Genomic DNA, 20,270 nt, shown 5'->3' with positions numbered 1-20,270 from the left:
CGTGTGTGGGAGTAAAGGCGAGCTTCTCAAAGTTTGTTCAATTCCAACAGTAACGGCGAAATGGCATAAACGTCACAGTCGGTGTCACGTGCTAAAACGGGAGCACCTATAAAGGCATATTCTTCATAGGAAACGTCAAGCTCGTGCTTTTTGTGAACCATTTGGAAAACAAAAAAGTTAATGAAGTTGCTTTGGACACCGGGAGTTGCAGCTGTAAGAAAATTATGCCTCCGTACTCCTCTTTGCTAAGATCTTCTTGCTTACTATTCTTGACTGTAATGTCATGTTTGCTGCTGGATTCAAGGGCGATCCCTCAGGAACACAATAAGGTAAAGAAACAATGTTTATTTCAGCATTAGTTTTTGTGACCTTTGCTGTCTTATTTTCAATGATAATTCCCAAACAGCAGACAATTTTCCTTTAAAAGTTTATCTGTTATAGATGAGTCAGTCGGGTATTATTCTAGTATTATGGAGACAAGCGAAGCTATTCAGGTGAAATAAGCTGCTAAATAATTTTTGTCTATCTTTTGTAAGACATTCCTGAAATTAATACCTGCATTATTATGTAACATAAAGAGGGAATAGCACCTTTGAAAATGTCTGTTTTGCCCATTTACAGGATTTTTTGGACGTTCTTTACCAAAAACAGACGAGCTCTACTCCTTTGGTAGCCAATGCTAAACCCGGAGAAGACTTTGAGTTTGGATCCAGGGGTGAGAATACCCTCCCACAAATGGAATCTGCATTTCTCTTGGAGGATGAGGCTCACGCTACTCGAATGTGGCCACGTACCATCCTGGATTACATGAAGCAGCAGTTCAAGTTCAGAGGAAGGACAAAGAAAGGAGACGATCATGACTTTACTGTATACTGAAACTAATATTAAACAGCAAGAGCTCTATTAAACTATTGCTTCAATACCAAATCAGTTTTCATGTGACTTCGTCTTTAACTTGTTTCTTATAAAACCGCTCATCTGTGGCTGGAAAATGATTCTAAAGATAAAAAATGTCTGTTCACATTGAGAACAATATGAATACTGTTATAGATCACCTGTACATTCACTGAAAGTAAAGTCAACTCCTTTCTTATAATCAAACGTGGCACACAGAACATCTTGAAAATAGAAATCTAACTGGTAACTAGCCACACATTTAAAAAAAAAACCTGAGATGGAGGTTGGAAAAGCGTTCCTGAGAATTATTCAAACTAATGTGACTTTATTCATCCAGCATTTTCTTTCATTTTATATTAGGGGTGTTTAAAGCTGGTTTAATGAATGAGTTTGTTTTTGCTGTATATTTTACATAAAAATTATGGACAAAATATTCTTCAGTTCTATGTTTCCACAGACTCTGACCTACTAAACTTATTGTTGCATAGGTCACACTAAGATTTTACTCTAAACTCTATTTCGGTCCCTTGTGATTGAAAATATGACTACATTTCTATACAAATTATCAATGTAGAATGATTTTGATTGATCTTTATAGCCATATGCATTAAAGTTAGCACTAAACAGCATATAGTTGCAATTTCTATAACTAGCTGATGGCGGATATATGATTTATTTTTACTCCGGTTGCAAAGATCACAGATGGAAAAGTTGAGATTCAGATTTACACTCCAAACCAGTTGGTGGCGGTGTTGTCACTTTTCGTGGTTTGCCGACGGCTCACCGTTGCGCAACACTAAGAAGATGAAGGGAAGGTAAAGACGAGGGAGCCTGCCACGAATATTATTAAAGCAAATACATTTAAAGGTACGTAGCTGCTTATTTAAGCTGTATCATATCGTATCACCTATTGTTAAAATGAAAAAATAGATGGCAATCTGTCAGTTTCAATAAGACGGCTTTGTGTCGTGAGGTTGACGGGGAAGTTAATTTTTTGCACAGCTAGCGTGCTAGCTAACGTTAGATAGCAGCATGGATAGCATTAGCCGAACATTAGCCTCATCAGAATTGTTTCTTTAAACTTTGAAAGCTACACTTTTTTTTTATCAATTAATGCTGTTTTTTTTAACCTAATGTGGGAATGCAAGTTGTCCAAGATTTGCTCTTCTATTGATTAAGTTTGTAACTTGCAGCAGTTTACAAAAGCCTTGTGTGGTAGGCCAGATGGGTATCACTTATCTACTGATTTCCTAATCAGTGTTTATATTTATCTCCTTGTTAATGTTTTTCCTCTCCAATCCTTGAATTAGATCAACGAGAACAAATATGTACTCTTGGCATCTTATTTCATTAATAAAGCAAATGCTTAATTTCACAGTTTGGATTGTCTATTTATTAACACTATACACACTATCAGTAAACTAGCTATCAGGTCACCAGTCATCCATCTTTCTACTTGTTAACCGAAACTTGCATCCCTTCTTGAAGATGGGAGACAGTGATGATGAATACGATCGAAGGAGAAGGGACAAGTTCAGGCGAGAGAGAAGTGACTATGACCGCTCAAGAGAAAGAGAGGACCGACGCAGAGATGACTGGAATGACAGGTAAGGTGGCATGATGTGGTAAATCTCACCAAATTTCACTCAGCTAATAGCCAGGACAAGGATGACGTCAAACCTCATGCAGCTGCCTCACTTTCAGAAAATGCAAGTCATTGGTGGCTCTCTTATGCACTCAAACTGGATGTGAATGATATCACAGATGTATTAATGTTTGATTGTTTCTGAATGAATACCCCAGGGAGTGGGACAGAGGCAGGGAGCGTCGTAGCCGTGGTGAATACCGGGATTATGACAGAGGTCGGAGAGAGAGATTTACCCCACCCAGACATGACATGAGTCCTCAGCAGAAACGCATGAGAAGAGACTGGTGAGATTTACATCAGCACTGCTGCAGTCTTTTAACGAGAATCTTTTTCTATTCAAGTTGTTTCGTCTTTCCTGGCAGGGATGACCATGGCGGAGACCCATATCGTGGGGGTTATGACTTGGGATATGGTGGTGGAGGAGGGCCCAGCTATGGTCCACCACAGCACTGGGGCCACCCTGACCTGCACCTCATGCAGCCTCATCAGGGCATCCCCATCCAGGCAAGGTGAGAAGTGGAATCGGTCAGCCTCACTTCTAAACTTTAGCTTTGTCTGTATGTATTTTTTTCTTATCTTATTTTCTCATGTTCTTTTTCATGTTTATACCAAATTGCTGAAAAGGCTAAATGACATGTTGGAATTAGAAGTACATCTTTTCTATAGCAGTAAAAATAAAGAACAAACGAGAATGCAGCTCATGAGGGAGAGCAGACACCTTAATGACCATTTGTTAACTGAGCTGTCTCTTCACTGAGACGTATTAAATTCAAATAAAAAGCCTCTTTTGGCTTTGTTGGCCCAACTAAAGCTCCATCTCACTTAACTTTTTTTCCCCATTAGGCTTGGTAACATCCATGATATGGATTTGGGTCCTCCCCCTCCTATAATGAAGAGCTTTAAGGAGTTTCTGCTGTCCTTAGATGATTCTGTGGATGAGACCGAAGCAGTGAAACGCTACAATGAGTACAAGATCGACTTCCGTCGACAGCAGATGCAAGACTTCTTTTTGGCTCATAAAGATGAAGAGTGGTACGATCTCATTTACCTTTCCTACATATACCCTAATCAGTTTGAACTTTGTAATATTATATCATTTCACCTAGTCTGTGATAGCTAAAAATTAGAAATTTTCATATTATTTGTTCATTAATGTTAATTGTTTTAGAAATAAGTGTTTTTTTTTTTTTATATAGGAATGTGATAAGTTGTGTGGTCCTAAGCTGCATTCATCTTGTGATATTATTCATACACTGTAGAATAATGTTAACACAAGTATGAAAATGGCTAACAAGTTAGGACATATGAGATTACAACACATAAGACTTTCCGTACACGAAGGTGCTTGATTAACTCTTAATGTTCACACAAAACCATATTTACAGACAAAAGGTATTAGGACAGATGCATCCGTGTACTAGCACCAGGAACACATCATTATATTGTTTCTATTGCTTTTTGCTGTTGTGCTTGTAGTGCATTAAGTAAGAAAATTGACCCAAATTCAGTGTAATTCCACATTTAATAATTTTGTTTCGTCTTATTGTGTTGCTAGAGTTCAGCCAGAGTTTCAAAGGCAGTCAATCATGAAGCTTCTTGTAATTTTGACTAAACTCAAGTAACGAAAGTCAAATTATTAGTGTTATTATTTTTACCAATGAGCAATCTCTGTTGTTTGGTTTGATTTTCCTATTTGATGTAATATGGTTTACAATCGTATATTGTTTGTTAATGTTTATCACACTTATTTCACAGGTATCATGCAGAATATTGTGCTTTGAATTAACCCATTCTTCTTCCCTTCATTTCCACTTCAACGTTGACGGCGCATTTTTTATTTTTTTTTTCAAGCTGAGCAAACGTGGAATTCGCCTGCACGAGCCGGTCTTAGATAGCAAGGGCTTGCACTGCGCACAATGCAGTTGCTCTTAGACGCACAGTACCAGGGATTTTAGATAGACAGTCAAGTAGTCCTCCGCACATGGAGGATTTTTTTCTTGTTTTATGCTTTTTCTACACCATTTTCTTTTTATATTTGGATCAAATCGAATTCCAAAACCGAATTCGTGTGTATACAGACACACCATTGGGGTGAAGTGGAGCGCATTTTCACAGAAGAGACCCCCCCCCCCTTCTCTGTATTTATTTGTTATTAAACTGGCAGAACAAAAGGTAACTGTGGTCCACTCAACGATAAACATTTTAATGTGACATTCTGATTATGTGTATGCTTGATTTTATAATCTCTGTTGTTTTTTTTCCTTATGTTGGTGAGTTAATCTCAAACTTTCCTGTGATAAATTATCATAATCACCACCCAGATACTTAAATTCCACTGACTGAATTTGGCTTTTTTTTTTTTTAACTTCTCCTAACAAACAGCCCAACAGTCTGGATTTGAACAATTTGTTGAAAAATCTAATAAGAATATATTCTTTTATGCAAATCAATAACATTCTTTCAATACACTTTTATGACCCGACAGGTGTAATTTAGAATATAATATCTATATGTTATCTAACTTTTGTAACCCGTTCATCCCAACCCCCGCCATTCCCTCCCATCTCCTCTCTGGACACCACCTCTGGACACAGGTTCAGGTCCAAATATCACCCCGATGAGGCCAGCCGGCTTAAGGCAGAGGCCCAGAGTGCCCTGCACAATCGTCTGAATGTCTTCATGTTCCTGATGGAGAATAGCTGGTTTGATAATGTCTCCCTGGACATTGAGCAGACCCCGGCCATCATCAAAGTTCTGGATGCTGGTGAGGCCTGAGAAATGATACCAATAGTGCTGTTGGTGTTCACTTCTAACTTCATCAGGTTTCATTGTGAAAAAAAACACTGAAGGGTATTTGTTGGCCCTATTGTCATTCCTCAGCTGTGATAAAAATGGAAGGAGGGACGGATCATGATCTTCGCATCTTGGACATGCCGTCTGAAGAGGAGGAGGACAGAGAGAAGTCGGGAGCTGTTTCAGGTGGAGCTGAGCCTCCAAAGAGAGAAGACCTCAAAAACGCGGTTGGAAACCACAAGCCCTCAGAAGAGGGAGACAAAGCTGAGAGGGTATGTGTTATTTTCAGTTAGTTAGTAGGGGTTTCACAGCTCTGTGTTAATAAAGTGAACTGTTCCTCAGGAGGAGAGTGACCCTACCAGCACAGACGGGCCAGCCACAGCAGATGGGGAGGATGTGAAAGAGGAAGTGAACAAAGAAGTTGTCAAAGAAGAAATGCCTGAACATAAGAAGGTTATTGTTGATTCCAGTAGTTAAAGTATGTGTCGTCAATATAATGAAATATAATAACTAGCCTTAATCGCTCTCATTTGCATTTGTCAGGCACGAAGAAAGAAGAAACGCAGTGGGGACAGTGATGATGAAGGCAGCGTCTCCGAGAGTGACTCTGACTCAGACTCAGACTCCAACTGCTCAGACAAACCTGCGAAGAAGGAAGAGGTAGAAGAAAAGGATGAGGAGGAAGAGGAGGGTGAAGGTGAATAATCACATTCATAGTTTCTGACCACGGTAACACAAAGAATTCGCCTCAAACATTCTGCTTTGTCCAATGTTTTCTTTTTTTGCTCAGAGGAGAAGCCAAAAGAGAACTCTGAGGGGGACAAGAAAGAAGAGAAGAAGCCCAAAGATGACTCACCCAGACCCCGTCCGCTGCACAAAACCTGCTCTCTGTTCATGAGAAGCATTGCTCCCAGCATTTCCAAGGCTGAGATCGTTGCTGTGAGTTGAACCACAGCTGGCCCTACTAAGAGCTCAGAGGATGTGAAAGCACTGGGTGCACTGAAAAGTTGATGCCTCCATCTTAACTCATTATCTGCATCCGTTTGTTTTTCACAGCTATGTCGTCGATACCCTGGATTTCTGCGCGTTTGCTTGTCTGATCCCCACCCTGAGCGCAGGTTGGTTTAAAAAAATAAAAAACAGGACTGCATTCCTTTGATTTACCCCTCTGAAATATAACATTTTACATTCTTTTAAGGCATATATCAGATAAGACAGAAATTACACATAATTACATTCAATCAAATGGGGTTTTTCAGGTTTTTCCGGCGCTGTTGGGTGACATTTGACCGTAGCATCAACATCAAAGAAGTCTGTTGGAACCTTCAGAACATACGAGTAGGTGCTTAACGATTGAAAGTTAAAGGTATTTTACAGATGAGAGAGCCACAAATGTCTTTCAGTTGGTTATGTTGTCTTATTTATGTGTTCTGCAGTACTGAACGGCCGCTTCTAGATATGTTTGTTGATTGAATTAGCTGGTTCTCATTTCAAATGCATGTCTTTGCTTTCCGGTTGATGGCATTGTTGTTTCTACTCTTTCATTTGACTGTAGAATCAATGGCACTTTTCAGTAAATCAGAGCTGGAGTGAAGCTCGTATTCAGGCTGCCTCAAAGCTTTTGTTATTGTGCAAACTCTCAAATAGCTGTCGATGCAGTTAAAAATCAGTTTTACTCTAAACCCTGAACAGCTGCGAGACTGTGAACTGGCACCAGGGGTGAACAGGGACCTTGCTCGGAGGGTGCGCCATGTTAATGGCATCAGTCAACACAAGCAAGTGCTCCGCAATGACATCAAGTTGTCTGCCAAGCTCATTCATGCTTTGGATGAAAAAGGGGAGCTTTGGAGCAGCAAAAGTCAGGAGGAAGGGCAGAGCTCTGAGGTATGGTGCCTGTTCGAACACATTTGCACTTCTAAGTACTTCTATCTTGCAATTTTTCAGTTTCTTATTTACGTGTTACTTTTCTTTCCAAAAGAGGCCAACTCAGAATCCGATCATGAAAAACATTACTGATTACCTGATAGAGGAGGTGAGTGCTGAGGAAGAGGAGCTCCTGGGCTCTGGGAGTGGAATGGATACCGAGGAAAACAACAAAGAGGGAAACCCTACCGAGACCACCGTGGAGAGGGATGACAAACTAGCCAAGGTTTGACCTTCGCTGTACAGTTTTAAGTTAAAGCAATACGTTATTTTTCACGTTTATTCATTGACTAATCGGCCAAAACTGTCTTGTTTCAGGTGTTGGACCGTTTGATCTTGTATCTGCGGATTGTGCATTCAGTTGATTACTACAACACCTGTGAATACCCCAGTGAGGATGAAATGCCCAATCGTTGTGGCATGATTCACGTCCGTGGACCCATTCCTCCCAACCGCATCACACACGGAGAAGGTCGGTGTGTTTCCAGTGAAAAGTCCTGAGGGGAAGCACCCCAACATTAGCTGTAGAGCTGGCTTTTTGCCAGCAGATGTCACTACACCCCACATATTGAGTGCTTAAAAGTTACCGATTTTTAAGTCGTACTTGTAACCTTAGTCGCGTGTTTTGGCACCTCTCCCATTGTCTTTAAACAGTGCAACAGTGGCAGAAGATGATCGAGGAGAAGTTGATTCCCATGTTTAGTTTAAAAGAAGTCCTTTCTGAGGAAGAGGCAGGAAAGATGGGCCGCAAAGATCCCGAGGAGGAGGTGGAGAAGTTCGTCTCTGCCAACACACAAGAGCTGGGAAAGGACAAATGGCTCTGCCCTCTAAGTGGCAAAAAATTTAAGGTGAACCGCTGAAGAGTCTGAAATGCTGCGACTTAAGTTTTCCCAGTCACTCGAAAGTTTGAAATGTTTCGGTTACTTTGCTGCAACACTAGTATATAACGGGCATTATCTTTGATTTCTTTTCAAATGAATTTGAAGGGTCCAGAGTTTGTACGGAAGCACATCCTGAACAAACATGGAGATAAAATCGAAGAGGTGAAAAAGGAGGTTTCGTTCTTTAACAATTTCCTGATGGATGCTAAGAGACCGTCGCTGCCAGAAATGAAACTTCCTCCTCTTCCGGGCCCAGGGCAAGGTCGGCACATGATTTCCCCTTTAACGGCTTAATAAATTGTTGTGCTAGGCCTCGTAGCGATGATAATAAGCTTGTCTTTTTTCTTTTGTTGTTCAGGTTTGCTTTCTCCCACAATGCCTTTTCCTCCTCAAGGTCCTCAGGGTCCAATGGGCTTTGGACAGCCTCGTCCGCCCCTGATGGGCTACGGTGGTATGTTCCCTCCACCCTCACCTGTTCTGACACTGAAAATGTGTCCGTTTATCACAGCTTTAGATACATATATGTGTGTATATTATGTATATATTTTCATTGTTTGATTATCTATCTTGACAGCGGGTGGACCTCCTTACCCCCCTAACCAATTTGTCGGAGGCCGAGGCAACTATGACAACTTCCGTGGACAAGGTGGCTACCTGGGTAAGCCACGCAGCATCAGGTAAGAGCATTGTACGTACGATTCTTATTTTGTAATGAGCAGTCTTGATTTTCTGCTGTTGAGGAGTTTTTTTTTTTTTTTTTTTTTTCTTTTAAAGGTTTATTTTTATTTCAATCTTTTTAAGATAACTCCTGTCTTTTAATTTTTTTCCCAACCATCTCAGAATGTCTCGAGGTGATCCACGCAATATCATCGAGTATCGTGACCTGGATGCTCCAGATGATATGGACTTCTTTTAGAAGGTTTATGTCTTGCGTTGTGTTCTGCCCGATTTTTATTTTTTTATTTTTATTTTTTTTTTCCAAATAGGATAATTTTCTCTCAAAACTGCATCATTTTGTAATTATTGTGCAACTGGAACACCCTTCTGTACTGCTGTAAAACGATTCCTCAATAAAGTTGTGATCAATATCCATTTCTATGCTTTCATGACTTATTAACTAAATCCAAATTGTGTACGACTTTAGGCCAATAAAGGCACCCAAATGATAAAGATTTAAAAGATAAGATGCTAATGGGAGTTTATCCCCAACAACTCATATCCTTGTGTTTTTTAGGAGCTTAGGATCAGGTTTAATAACTACACAGTTACTGAGAGCTTATATGTTTGTATGATTATATTTTGTATGAGATTTTAGTTTAAAAAAAAGATACAGATTTGGTTCTGTTGTAAATGGGCGGAGTTAATTTTTGTGCTGCGAACTAGGGGGGATAAAAGAGTCATGACAGATGATCTTCACCAATAATTTATCATTTAAACCACATGGTCATTCATTGCAAGTATCTAGATCATAGGTCAATATACAACAAATACATAAATGTTGAACATAATGATATATCTTCATTAGATGGCAATCCCACGTAATGGCCCTCGCATTGTTATTGTTATTAAAAGAGCATGTAATTCTGTACAAACAGTCAGAGTTTCCAGTATAAACAGAACCTTACAGCAATGTGAAAGATAAGGGGCTGCATTTTCAAACATTCTGAGAGCTCCCAGTTTCCAGGCAGGAGTCCTAGCTTAGAAGAGCTCTCTGATCAAAGAGAAGACACAAGTTTTGCATCAATGAGAAGTAACTGACACCATTGCTGGGTATGAGTTCTGAAATTAGTGATTGGTTCGCTTTAAAAAAAAATAAAAAATAAACCCCCAGCTCACTGATCCTGTTTTATGCAGGTCTGGCGTATTAGGAGGTTATTCATAAAGCTTAGGAATGCACTGCATTAAGCAATGAAATGAGAAAAATTATCAAAATGTTTTAGCTCTTAAGAGAGTTAGAAAACTGAAATACTGCAGAGGATTTTAAGGAGGCTTTAGAGCAGATAAAAACGATTCATTAAAGTCTGCAGGAGTTTTTTCTCTGTTAGTCTCAGACAGAGCAGGAAGAAACTGAGCACCATATCTGTAAACTGGAATAATGATGTGAAATAGTTTTTTTTTCCAAAATGTAAAATTGCCAGCATGTTACAGTAGAGCCCTGTGATGAAGTGGCGACCTGTCCAGAGTGTACTCTGCCTCTCGCCCAATGACAGCTGGGATAGGCTGGAGCCCCCCCATGACCTGAAATTGGATTAAGCAGGTACAGAAAATGGATGGATGGGTGGATATTAGTGAATAGGCTGTGATGCATGTGGACTTGTGCTTTCAACGATGTTTTTGTTTTCTTATAAAGTATAGCTTAGAGTTTACTTAACCTTGGTGGTCATTTTTGGCAGTTGAGTACTCCTCCTTACTCTCTGAGAGGTATTCTAACTAGTTAATTGAGGACTCCTAAATAGAAACCTTTGGTAGAGTTTTGTGAAATGTTTGTGCAGCCCTGAGCTGTACACTTAGTTCCTTTTTTGAGTAGTCCCCACTGATGGCAGTGCAGAAGAACACAACAACCTTGTTATTGTCAGAAAGAAATGTCTAAATGATCTGAAGCTTGTGGCTTTCAGAGAGCCCACAGCTGACCTTGTTTTCATGGAATAATTTAGCGAGGGCCTCCATGTAGAGTGTGTGATAGTGGTCAACCTCCTCCTCGGTCGGTGTGACACGCTGTGGCACTGAGATTGGACTTCCCACTGAAAGAAGTAGCATAAGACCAAAAAAGGGGCTCAGTGCATCAAATATGCATTAGTATTTTTTTGAAGACTAATTTAAAAGTATAGTTCGCCTCTTTTGACATGAAGCTGTATGACATCCCATACTAGTAATATCATTTGTGAACATTTTCTTACCCCCTGCTGCGTCCTGTGAACCGAGTTCCAGCCTCGTTTTGGCGTTGACAAAAGTAGTCCAGCTAGTTGGCTGGGGTTTAAAAAATAAAGCGTTTTGCTTCTCAAAACAATTTGCGTTCAAAAGAGTAATACATTTGCATCACAAAATCGTTCTCCAGGAGAAAGTCAGACCTCACAATCACTTGGCGCTATTTTCTCTCCCTTCGTATCACTGCGTGCTGTGTAGACCGAAGTGCAGACCGAGCAGCAAACACCGTAACAGGTGCAGCTATCGGCAGGGGGCAGCACGCAGTGATACGAAGGGAGAGAAAATAGTGCCAAGCGATTGTGAGGTCTGACTTTTTCCTGGAGAACGATTTTGTGATGCAAATATATTACTCTTTTGAACGCATATTGTTTTGAGAAGCAAAATGCTTTATTTTTTAAGCCCCAGCCAACTAGCCGGACTACCTACGTCAACGCCGAAACGAGGCCAAAACTCGGCTCACAGTACGCAGCAGGGGGTAAGAAAATGTTCATAAACGATATTGCTAGTATAGGATGTCATACAGCTTCATGTCAAAAGAGGCGAACTATCCCTTTAATACTCACCAACAGTGGTGACTGGACTCCTTTTGGGCAGGATGAGTAAGTGCTCACCAACAAATAGACATGGGGCAAATCCCATGATCTTTTTAAACAAGACCTGCAACCTGCGACCCAGACTTCCCTCTGATAAAATCACCTGCTGAAAGAGTTCGTTCTCCCCGAATGTGTAAACGGGCACCAGATCAGCTCTGTGGAGAATCACATGAATATTCCAGGCATTTTCCATGTGGCACTTGATGATTGGCTGTTATTTTCTGTTATCTACTTTGTGTTCTCACCCAAACTCGAGAGCGATCTTGACAAACCCTTTTCTTTGCTTCATGACCACTGTGTTGACTCCAGGCGAGGACGCCAGAGACTCAGCAGCACCTCCCACCACAATCACCACTGCATTTCCTTTGCCTCTTTTGGAAAGGAGGTGGACAAGGCTGGGTTTGCTGACAGGATAAAGGCCTTATCACACAGACAAAGTGAGAGCATCAGCGGTTCAGCCAACAGAGACTAATTTGGTTTAAAGGCAAGTGCAAAACGGAGCGACTGTATTTCTTATTAATTTGTAAAAAGACATGGTGTCACACAATCAAGAGGTTACTGTCACAGTGATTACAAACACAGACACCTCTCTGCATGTAGAGGTTGTTCATTGGCTCAAATGTACATTTGCTCAGATTCCATTAGTGAAAATGGATTGTTTATTTGGTACTAAACTGTCAGAGCATCAATCATGTGTAAATATGTTTGGCTTCCTTTTTAATCTAACAGATAATAAATCTGATGTCATTGTATCTCTGCAACCTTTATATCTCTAGCACAAATATTCTAAAAGCATTATATATGGTTACTGCAGCATCATCAATAACTTATTGGTTTTGTGCCAGAAAAGGCCTTTGACCAATTTGGATCAACTACAAATAGCTTTTCAGATTGAGACAGAGTGGTTCAGTCCCCTTGTTGAACATTTTATAAATACCTGCACTCATTAGGTAGTCCCTAAGGATAGGAATCTTGAATAGGCCGGCCAGTACTGCCAGGTTGGATCGCACCCCGGGAAATGCCTCCGCGAATCCACACGCCTCTGTGCTGAAGCAGGCAAAGCCCCCCACAGCCATGATACCATGCGGATGACTTCCAAAGATGTAGTTTTTCTTTGGATTCAACTCTGCTGTCTTCACGAGCTGTGCAAGAAAGAATATTAACATAGTTTTTTCCCAATCAATCTCTGCTGTTAATCACAAGACCGAAACGCACTTTCACTGTGTGTTATCTGACTGAATGGAGATCGAGAGCAGATTTTCATGTTAACTGGCTCTTGCAGGCAGACATTTGACAGGGAGAATTAATGAAAGTGTTCTGATTAACGGCCTCCTAAATTAAATGCTCATTATGAAGACTTTCATGTCATAGAAGCATTTGTCATCTGCTTTGATAAAGAATCTCAGTAGATAATACCAGGACTGGAATATTGTTAACTTAATTAATTTGTGCACTTTTCTTATCTCATAATGGCTGTACAAAATATTGAAGTGGGTATTGTAACTGCTTTGAATGAACTGCATACACAGCATTTTGTGTCTTCACATATTGCCGTCAGTATGGGCTTGTAATAAACATCCATACATTACATTCAAATACAAGCAAACCATGTTAGAAAGTGTAAAATGAAACTTACTTTAACTGGAAAAAAGTCTCTGAAGTGCTCCCACACCCTCCACTTCCTCACAAACTTTGTTGTCCTGCCCCCTGATGGAGACATTAACATCTTTGAGACACTTAAAGCCCCAGTCACAACCTTTGATATACTAACAGTATGCTAACTTGACAATAAACAGCTTTGATTTCTAAAGCTACTTATGGACACTATTGCTGTCTACAGTATGGAATACTGGTGCAATTCCATGATGCAATGCAAAAGAGAAATTGAGGAGCTGAGCTCTGCACCTTAGACTGAAAACATGGAAAGTTTCTGCAAGTTGCTGTTTTGTCTTAAAATGAAGACTGTAAAAATTCAGAAAATAGTCTCAGCAGCTAAACGTCTTAATGATCAAGGTTCATGGAAAGAAAATTGACACATTTAAAGAGCTTTTTTATCTATAATTTATAAGCATTTCAGCTCTTCTTCCATACAATTAGTCAGTTTTACCAGTGGATTACAATAAAAGTTAAACAAACAAAGAATAAATAAGCATTCCATAAAAACAAAGTGGGTCATAAAATGGTAAAATAAGATTAGAAACTATTTCTAAGATAGTTAACATCAAGATGTTGTGCTCCACTTAAATATTTGCCAATGAGAAGAGGGTTTAAACAGTTCTTACTCCATAGTTTAGGAGCAGCCACTGCAAAGGCACAATCACCTTTATTTTTCAATGGATCTCAGAACATCTCAGAGCATGTGATAAGTCTACCTCAGTGTCCTAGCTGGAATATAACGATGTAAAAGCTCCCCTGGGCCTAATTTAGTCTATGAAAAACACAATATATTACAAACTCTTTTTACACTGTGAATGACTAAATCTTCTTTCAATGCAGTGACGGTTTTAGAGGCTGTTTGTCCAGTCTGCGTCCATAACAGCACACAATGTAACAGCCAATCACAGCAGAGCATGTCTCAGGCTGATCAAGTCCACCACCAGCCCCTCACATCATTTCTGCATTGCATTATGGGAAAATAAACATCTGCAGCACGTCAAACACTGTGTTTCTTTCAGAGTTCATTCTGATCTTTTTGTGTAACTCGTCCAGCGTCAGCACACTGAAAACTCAGTGTTTCAAAAGTGAATTGCTTTACCTCTTTCAGGGGTTTGCCAGTCCGTCACCAGCCAGATGAAGTACAGAGCGGACAGCGGCCACAGAGAGGTAAACATAAGATACACCATCAAGATAATGCAGGTCACTCCTGCAGTTGGAAGATTATTTGTCCATATGTTGGGGTACAAGAGACAAGAGATGACTCACGTGAGCTCAGACTACTTATCAGCACAGTGTTAGTCAGATGCAGGAAAGACTTAAAGAAAAAGATGGAACATGTCATGGGATCTTACCTAAGAAGAGAAAGCACACCACCCACTGCAGAACACTTATTACCTCCAAAAACTTCTTCAGCTGAGATTTTTCTTGAGTCATGCTTGCAGCCTGGAGTCAAGACCATCCATTTTCAGCAGTCAATAATATTTTAAACTTGGCTTGCATCCATTCAAGTTCACAGGTACTGAAAAGATATATCTCACGCCCGTAGAAATGAATCCAAGCCAATAAAATCATGATCATTGATGTCTCTAACAGATTGCTTTGATAATCAGTATCTACCCCAGCTCGTGCCCTCTGTGTTCCTTTAGGGATGAAATAAACTTGTGTGGCATTCAGCAGCCTGATCAAATGACTTACTCATGAGCAAGCTAACAGGCAAACCCCTACATGCATTTATTATTATGAAGTTTTGACCTGACTGAGTTTACCAGTCAGGCTGGTGGGATCACAAAAACACCATTGGCTAGGAGTCACCATGACAACATAAAACAGCTTTTATGATCATTCTGCTTCGTATAAAATGTGGTTTCTTACCTTCCGAGAGCTTCTTCCAAGGTTAATTTGAATGGATGAACACACGCTGCTTTTCCCTTGTTGAGCTGAGTGCACTTTGCCCAGTTCATGCACTGTGAGGCTGGTGATAACAAATCCACTCCCCTGATACTTTGACATACACGCTGTGTGAGAGATAACCATGGCATGTTTTATAGCCGGGTACTTTGTATGTAGGATCATCAAAGGAACAAACAATGATTTTATGATAAGATTAGTGTTTGGCCACACTTTTGGCAGAAGATAGTTTATAGTTTAAGATAGGTTTACAAGAGAAAGGTTATTGTTTCTTTGGGTTCATTTATCTCTGAAAACTGAGTAGATACCTGGCTCAAACTATTTAGTCTCAAATTTGATTTGATTTCCTTAAATTTCATCTGCTGTTCTTCCTTTATTCTTTATTATTATCATCATTATTACTATTATTACTATTTTCATTACTAGTACTAGTATACTAATATTATAACATCATTATTAGAATAATTATTATTATCTTTATATGGGTGCTGGTGTTTTCCACTGTTGTGTCTTTGTACATTTCTGTATGTAATCTATCTATCTATCTATCTATCTATCTAGTAATTTTTGATTCGTAGCTTTGCAAAGGCAGCTGAGGGGTGCTAGATTTACATTGTTAAATTCCATGTTATGTAAAGACAGGAGGTCATGTGTAACAGAGACAAAGCGCTTCAGTTCACCAAGGAGCAGACGTAAAATGAGTTTTTGTAAAATCGAAATTGAGCTTTTAAGTCTGTATCTTACTTGGGATGGCTCATCCGATGGGGCAAACTCTCTGTCCATTAAGAAACAAAACCACCAAAAAGTCCTAAAAATAAAACCAAGGCAACTCGCATGAAATAAGTTCCTACGAATGGCATCATGATTTACACAGTGGATCCTGTGAAAAGAATCTGACCTCTGACTGCATAAAAGTAACTTTAATCTGATTCAATCTGATTTAAATCCTTTCAAACAGCGACTCACTCCAAAAGCTCGACAAAGTTCTTTTTGTTGCAGAAACACGGGCTTGACTATTAAAGTACTCATCTAAGCTGAAGTCAATAACTGTATAACAGTTTATTGACTTTGTCACGTTCATGGGGTTCCCCATGTTTTTGGTTTTGTGTTTTATCATGCTTAGTCACGTCTTAGTTTAAGTCCATGTTTAGTTGAGTTTTGCCATTTGCTTTTCCCTCACTTCCCGTGCCAGCTCATTAGTTCACTCACGTCACCTGTTCATAATCTTCAGCTGCACCCATTTACCAATCACCCAGTTCAGTATTTAGTTTCCAGGTTTCCCCTTTCATTTTGTGAATTCCTACTCTGCATTCACCCTCCACGCCAAGGTCATAGTCAAGCGTTGTCAAGCTTTGTCAAGCCAAGTCTTTTTGTTTTCTCACAGTTAAGTTGTTGGTATCCGGCTCAGCCGCGCCTTGTTTTTGTTGTAAATAAATCAAGTTTGCTTTTCACCTCTGGAGTCCGCATCCGTGTCCTGCCAAACCCTAACAGACAGACTTCACCTTTATTGTCATGAAATGTGGATGCACACACAAACGTTACTTTTACCTACAGTGGACCGTGAGTGCAGAAGCAGCATGCAGCCAGTTTGAAATAACTTGTTTCCAAAGCCATGGATGAATACAGCAGATTAAGTGGTGTAATGAACTGATGTGTTTTTAAGATAAATTACTACCTCCTGCTTCGCATGTGCACATGCCTTTTAGTATCAAACACGTTCTCAGGCCTCTTAAGACTGTGTTTGGGAAACTTCACAAGAAGAAATAGGACCAGTTGGAATCGTTGTAAGGCCTTGTTCTTCTGCCCTACTGCTGCTCCTGCAGCGCTACATTCACATGTAGACAACGCCCGGCTTTCACCAGCCACAGCGACTCTGCCACCTGAAACCAGTTAGTTGAGTTTAAGAGAAAGTCCTCAGGAGGAAGTATTGGAGGCATAACTGCTGGTTGAGTCTGTTTTAGATCCTCCTCACCACTGAAACAGCTATGGAGGTTGTAGAGAGGGAGACGTGGACTCATAACAACAAAGTGGTCTCAACTCTCAGCTTCTTAGAAATTGCACCGAAGACAAAACACGTGTCGTACCGCCCCTAAAGTAGTGGATCACAGTGGCATAAAAAACAGAGCTCTGTGTGACCTGTGCAGTGGATCACTGCTCTGTCTTTTTCCCGTTTTGCCCTGTGATACCTCTGGTGATGGAGCAATATTTGCCTTGGCCCCTCTGACTTTTGTATTTCATGAATCAAGGAGCCATTTGCTTTTGGCACTTTTGAACTTCTTTGTTACAACTACTGTTTTCTACTTGGGTTGAACCTCAGAAAAAGGAATTTGTGGCTTCAGCAGAGGTCTCTTACTCTTGCTTATTGCTCTGAGTTTTGCTTTCTTCCAGCTGGACCGACACACCAATGATTCTGTTTCGGCAGGGGGACATCGTCTGACGGGGGTTTGTTCATGTCAGCCTCTCAGTGGTTATCACAAAATCCAGTATATTACCTTTGAGATACTATTATAAATGCAACTCTCAAATGGACTTTTCATTTGTCGCCTGTCAGCGATCACTGATTATTGTTTTTTCTATTTAGCTTTGGTCAGATCCACACTCATCTTTGTCAGCTCGTGTGTTTTACGCCATGGAACCTCAGCTGGAGCAAAATCCAAGCTGGTACATGTTTCATATCCGTACCAATTAACAGCCTGAGCCTGTAAAAAAACTACCAATGGTAAGTATGCAGCTGAGGCTGACAAATCTTTGAAAGTTCTGTTAGCAATTGATTGCACCTTTCAGTTGATTTCACCACTTGTAGCATAAAACAAATGCACTTCTCTAATAATTGACATCACTTTTGAAACTTCATCTTACCTTCAGATCCATCAAGGATACAAATATTCAGCTTTAGATGCCAGAGAAAATTAAATATTGTCCACTGTATTTACTTCCATGAAATTTTAGAGAAAGGTTTTATTTTTTTATTTGAAATATAGACAAGATGCATTACATTAACAACAACCATTCCCTAAGTAAGAGTGTAAGAGCTTATATTTGCAGCATTGTCAAGTGATTATTTTCCACTGACTTTTTGTCATCATCATTTCTGAAATGTATAAATGTAAGATTACCTACCTGAAAGATTTAACTGTAGTTAATTAACATTTCCAAGTGTCATCTGTTTTTTTAAACAAAGGTACAGCTAAAATAATTTTGAGCAAAGTTCCTATACCCCCTTCATAGGCTGTTTTCTTTATCATGATGGTTGGCTCACATCGATCCATCAATGTGAATGAGAAAGATGGAGTTTGCTGATAATCTTTAGAATGTGTTCCAGGAACACATCTAAACTTTTCAGCATGAAAAATGAAAGAAACACTCTTTGTAAATCAACCTTGTGATCTGGAGCTTTTTGGAAACAAAGCTAAACCATGAACTGTAAACCCCTGACATTAGATTACAATAAAACCGCTATATTATCATCAGTGAGTGTCATAACGTAAACTGGAATGCATAAAGAGAATAAAATACACACACATATGGCAGGTATTTACTGTGTGAGTGGGAACATTCAAAGTTGTCTATATGTCTGTAGCTCTGTGATGGACTGGTGACCTGCCCAGGTGATTAAGGTCTCGGTCCTCTGACGCCCTCTGCAGGATAAATGAGGTATTACAGTAGCAATCTTTAATATTGGTTGAGTACTGTATTTGATAAAAGGTGCATTCTTTGGACTGAAGTAAATAAACAGTCATTTACTGACAAAACTGTTACCAGAATTATTTGGTAAATTTAGGTGAGTACTTTAAATCCTTTTCCAATAAAGTCATTCTCATCTACACTACCAGGCCAGCCAAGGCATCTTGTCCACAAGTCTAAATTGTAGAAGTGTGGCATAGAGGCGCAGTAATTGTAAGGTGGTATTGCTTTTTTTTTTAACTCATGAAGTATTTCTCATGCCTAACTCTAACCAACTGTGATTGTCAGCCAAGTTAAAAAAGGAAAAGTTGTCAGACAATATTGGGACAGATGGGATTTGAGCTTGTTGTTAATGACTATGTGTGATGTAATTCCACTATTCAGCCCGTTTTACCACCTTCAAAGTCTGTTGGAACATAAAATAGTTGTGCAATATCACGTTTATTCACATAAAGCGAATTGCAACATACTGTCATCTCATATTGGAAAGACACTAGGCATGTAACATATTGTGAGCCTGAAAATGTCATCATTTTACTATTTTCGAGCATATATGACAGTTTCACACAATGTAAAATTTAGGCATGTTAAGATTTTAAAAAGGTAGCAAAAGTTTTTTGAGTTTGCATCTTTCCTGTGAACCAACGTAGCAAATACACATTGTGGTGTGAGAAAATAAGAAGGTGCAAGGACACAGTGAGAAGTTTTACAGTGCATATCTAACTCTAAATCACATACAATCATCTTCTATCATTGTGCTCAACAGTGCACAAGCTGGTGTAAAGGGTAAACAGATGTACCTTTACTGACGTGTGAGTGCTCTCACCAGGAGGGACATCAGGGGCCAATCACAGATACAAGCAAATTATCTTTAAGCTCCAATGCACTTGCTGCACTGGCAGCAGACATGCTGCAGACTGTCTGCTCAATTTGAATATTTGGACAAAGTTAAAGCACAACCAAATGTGGACTTGTTGTCCATCTATCCATCTGTGGCTGAGGCAGGCTAATAATAGTGAGGAACAACCGGAGGCTCACCCCCTATTATATAACTTAAAATGAAAGTTTACATTAAGTTGTCCTCACCTTAGTAGTGTATAAAACATTTTTTTTTTTTTTTTTTGGGGGGGGGGGTTGGTTCTGTACTAACAGAAACTTCCAAACTATGAATTTTGACTGGCTTTCATTAAAATGAGTGGTCCTTCAGACTTCACACAATTATTCGGCTCAGCTTCCTTTGAAGCACTCAGCACAGGGTTTATGGCAAGCTTATATTATATTGAATATTACTTTTTATCCTCTGTGACATCACTATGACGTTCTCATAATATTGTCATCCTTGACAGGAATGCTTTATTTGTG

The 20,270-nt window shown here is 39.7% G+C and overlaps 2 protein-coding genes across 3 annotated transcripts; one reads left to right on the top strand and one right to left on the bottom strand.

The window, feature by feature from the left end:
• Positions 1 to 1,652: 1,652 nt before the first annotated feature.
• srrt (serrate RNA effector molecule homolog (Arabidopsis)) lies at positions 1,653 to 9,234 on the top strand. 2 transcript variants are annotated; one of them, XM_075487847.1, is made up of 20 exons: positions 1,653 to 1,764; positions 2,386 to 2,504; positions 2,701 to 2,829; positions 2,908 to 3,054; positions 3,389 to 3,577; positions 5,140 to 5,309; positions 5,426 to 5,610; positions 5,681 to 5,791; positions 5,882 to 6,035; positions 6,129 to 6,277; positions 6,395 to 6,456; positions 6,598 to 6,676; positions 7,031 to 7,222; positions 7,317 to 7,487; positions 7,580 to 7,733; positions 7,916 to 8,109; positions 8,248 to 8,404; positions 8,501 to 8,593; positions 8,717 to 8,819; positions 8,983 to 9,234. In XM_075487847.1, the coding sequence occupies exons 2-20, from the start codon at positions 2,386 to 2,388 to the stop codon at positions 9,056 to 9,058; spliced, it is 2,634 nt and encodes an 877-aa protein (XP_075343962.1). In that variant the 5' UTR covers positions 1,653 to 1,764; the 3' UTR covers positions 9,059 to 9,234. The 2 variants fall into 2 exon arrangements, with proteins under 2 accessions (XP_075343962.1, XP_075343963.1); XM_075487848.1 differs by having other exon boundaries at positions 8,717 to 8,830; positions 8,983 to 9,119.
• Positions 9,235 to 9,529: 295 nt separating this feature from the next.
• Positions 9,530 to 15,250, bottom strand: mogat3b (monoacylglycerol O-acyltransferase 3b). Its single transcript, XM_075487859.1, has 8 exons — positions 15,189 to 15,250; positions 14,669 to 14,759; positions 14,416 to 14,523; positions 13,297 to 13,367; positions 12,598 to 12,802; positions 11,906 to 12,080; positions 11,631 to 11,815; positions 9,530 to 10,883 (listed from the first exon to the last, which is right to left on the bottom strand). Exons 2-8 carry the CDS (start codon positions 14,748 to 14,750, stop codon positions 10,729 to 10,731), a joined length of 981 nt encoding a protein of 326 aa, XP_075343974.1. The 5' UTR covers positions 14,751 to 14,759; positions 15,189 to 15,250; the 3' UTR covers positions 9,530 to 10,728.
• Between the last annotated feature and the right edge of the window lie 5,020 nt (positions 15,251 to 20,270).

This window comes from Odontesthes bonariensis, chromosome 16 (assembly GCF_027942865.1).
Source record: "Odontesthes bonariensis isolate fOdoBon6 chromosome 16, fOdoBon6.hap1, whole genome shotgun sequence".
In the NCBI taxonomy this organism is placed as follows: domain Eukaryota; kingdom Metazoa; phylum Chordata; class Actinopteri; order Atheriniformes; family Atherinopsidae; genus Odontesthes; species Odontesthes bonariensis.
Note: the sequence above shows the minus strand (reverse complement) of the source record. Positions and strands in the feature narration are given on the sequence as shown.

What these genes read in the sequence shown, in the direction of transcription:
- srrt (XM_075487847.1), top strand. Translation starts at nt 2,386, where the DNA reads ATGGGAGACAGTGATGATGAATACGATCGAAGGAGAAGGGACAAGTTC. An exon ending in GGCATCCCCATCCAGGCAAG is followed by an intron (nt 3,055 to 3,388) that starts GTGAGAAGTGGA and finishes TTTCCCCATTAG; the next exon opens with GCTTGGTAACATCCATGATA. An exon ending in GCCCCTGATGGGCTACGGTG is followed by an intron (nt 8,594 to 8,716) that starts GTATGTTCCCTC and finishes CTATCTTGACAG; the next exon opens with CGGGTGGACCTCCTTACCCC.
- mogat3b (XM_075487859.1), bottom strand. Translation starts at nt 14,750, where the DNA reads ATGACTCAAGAAAAATCTCAGCTGAAGAAGTTTTTGGAGGTAATAAGT. An exon ending in GGTGTGCTTTCTCTTCTTAG is followed by an intron (nt 14,524 to 14,668) that starts GTAAGATCCCAT and finishes TTCCAACTGCAG; the next exon opens with GAGTGACCTGCATTATCTTG. An exon ending in GAGACTTTTTTCCAGTTAAA is followed by an intron (nt 12,803 to 13,296) that starts GTAAGTTTCATT and finishes TTTCTTGCACAG; the next exon opens with CTCGTGAAGACAGCAGAGTT.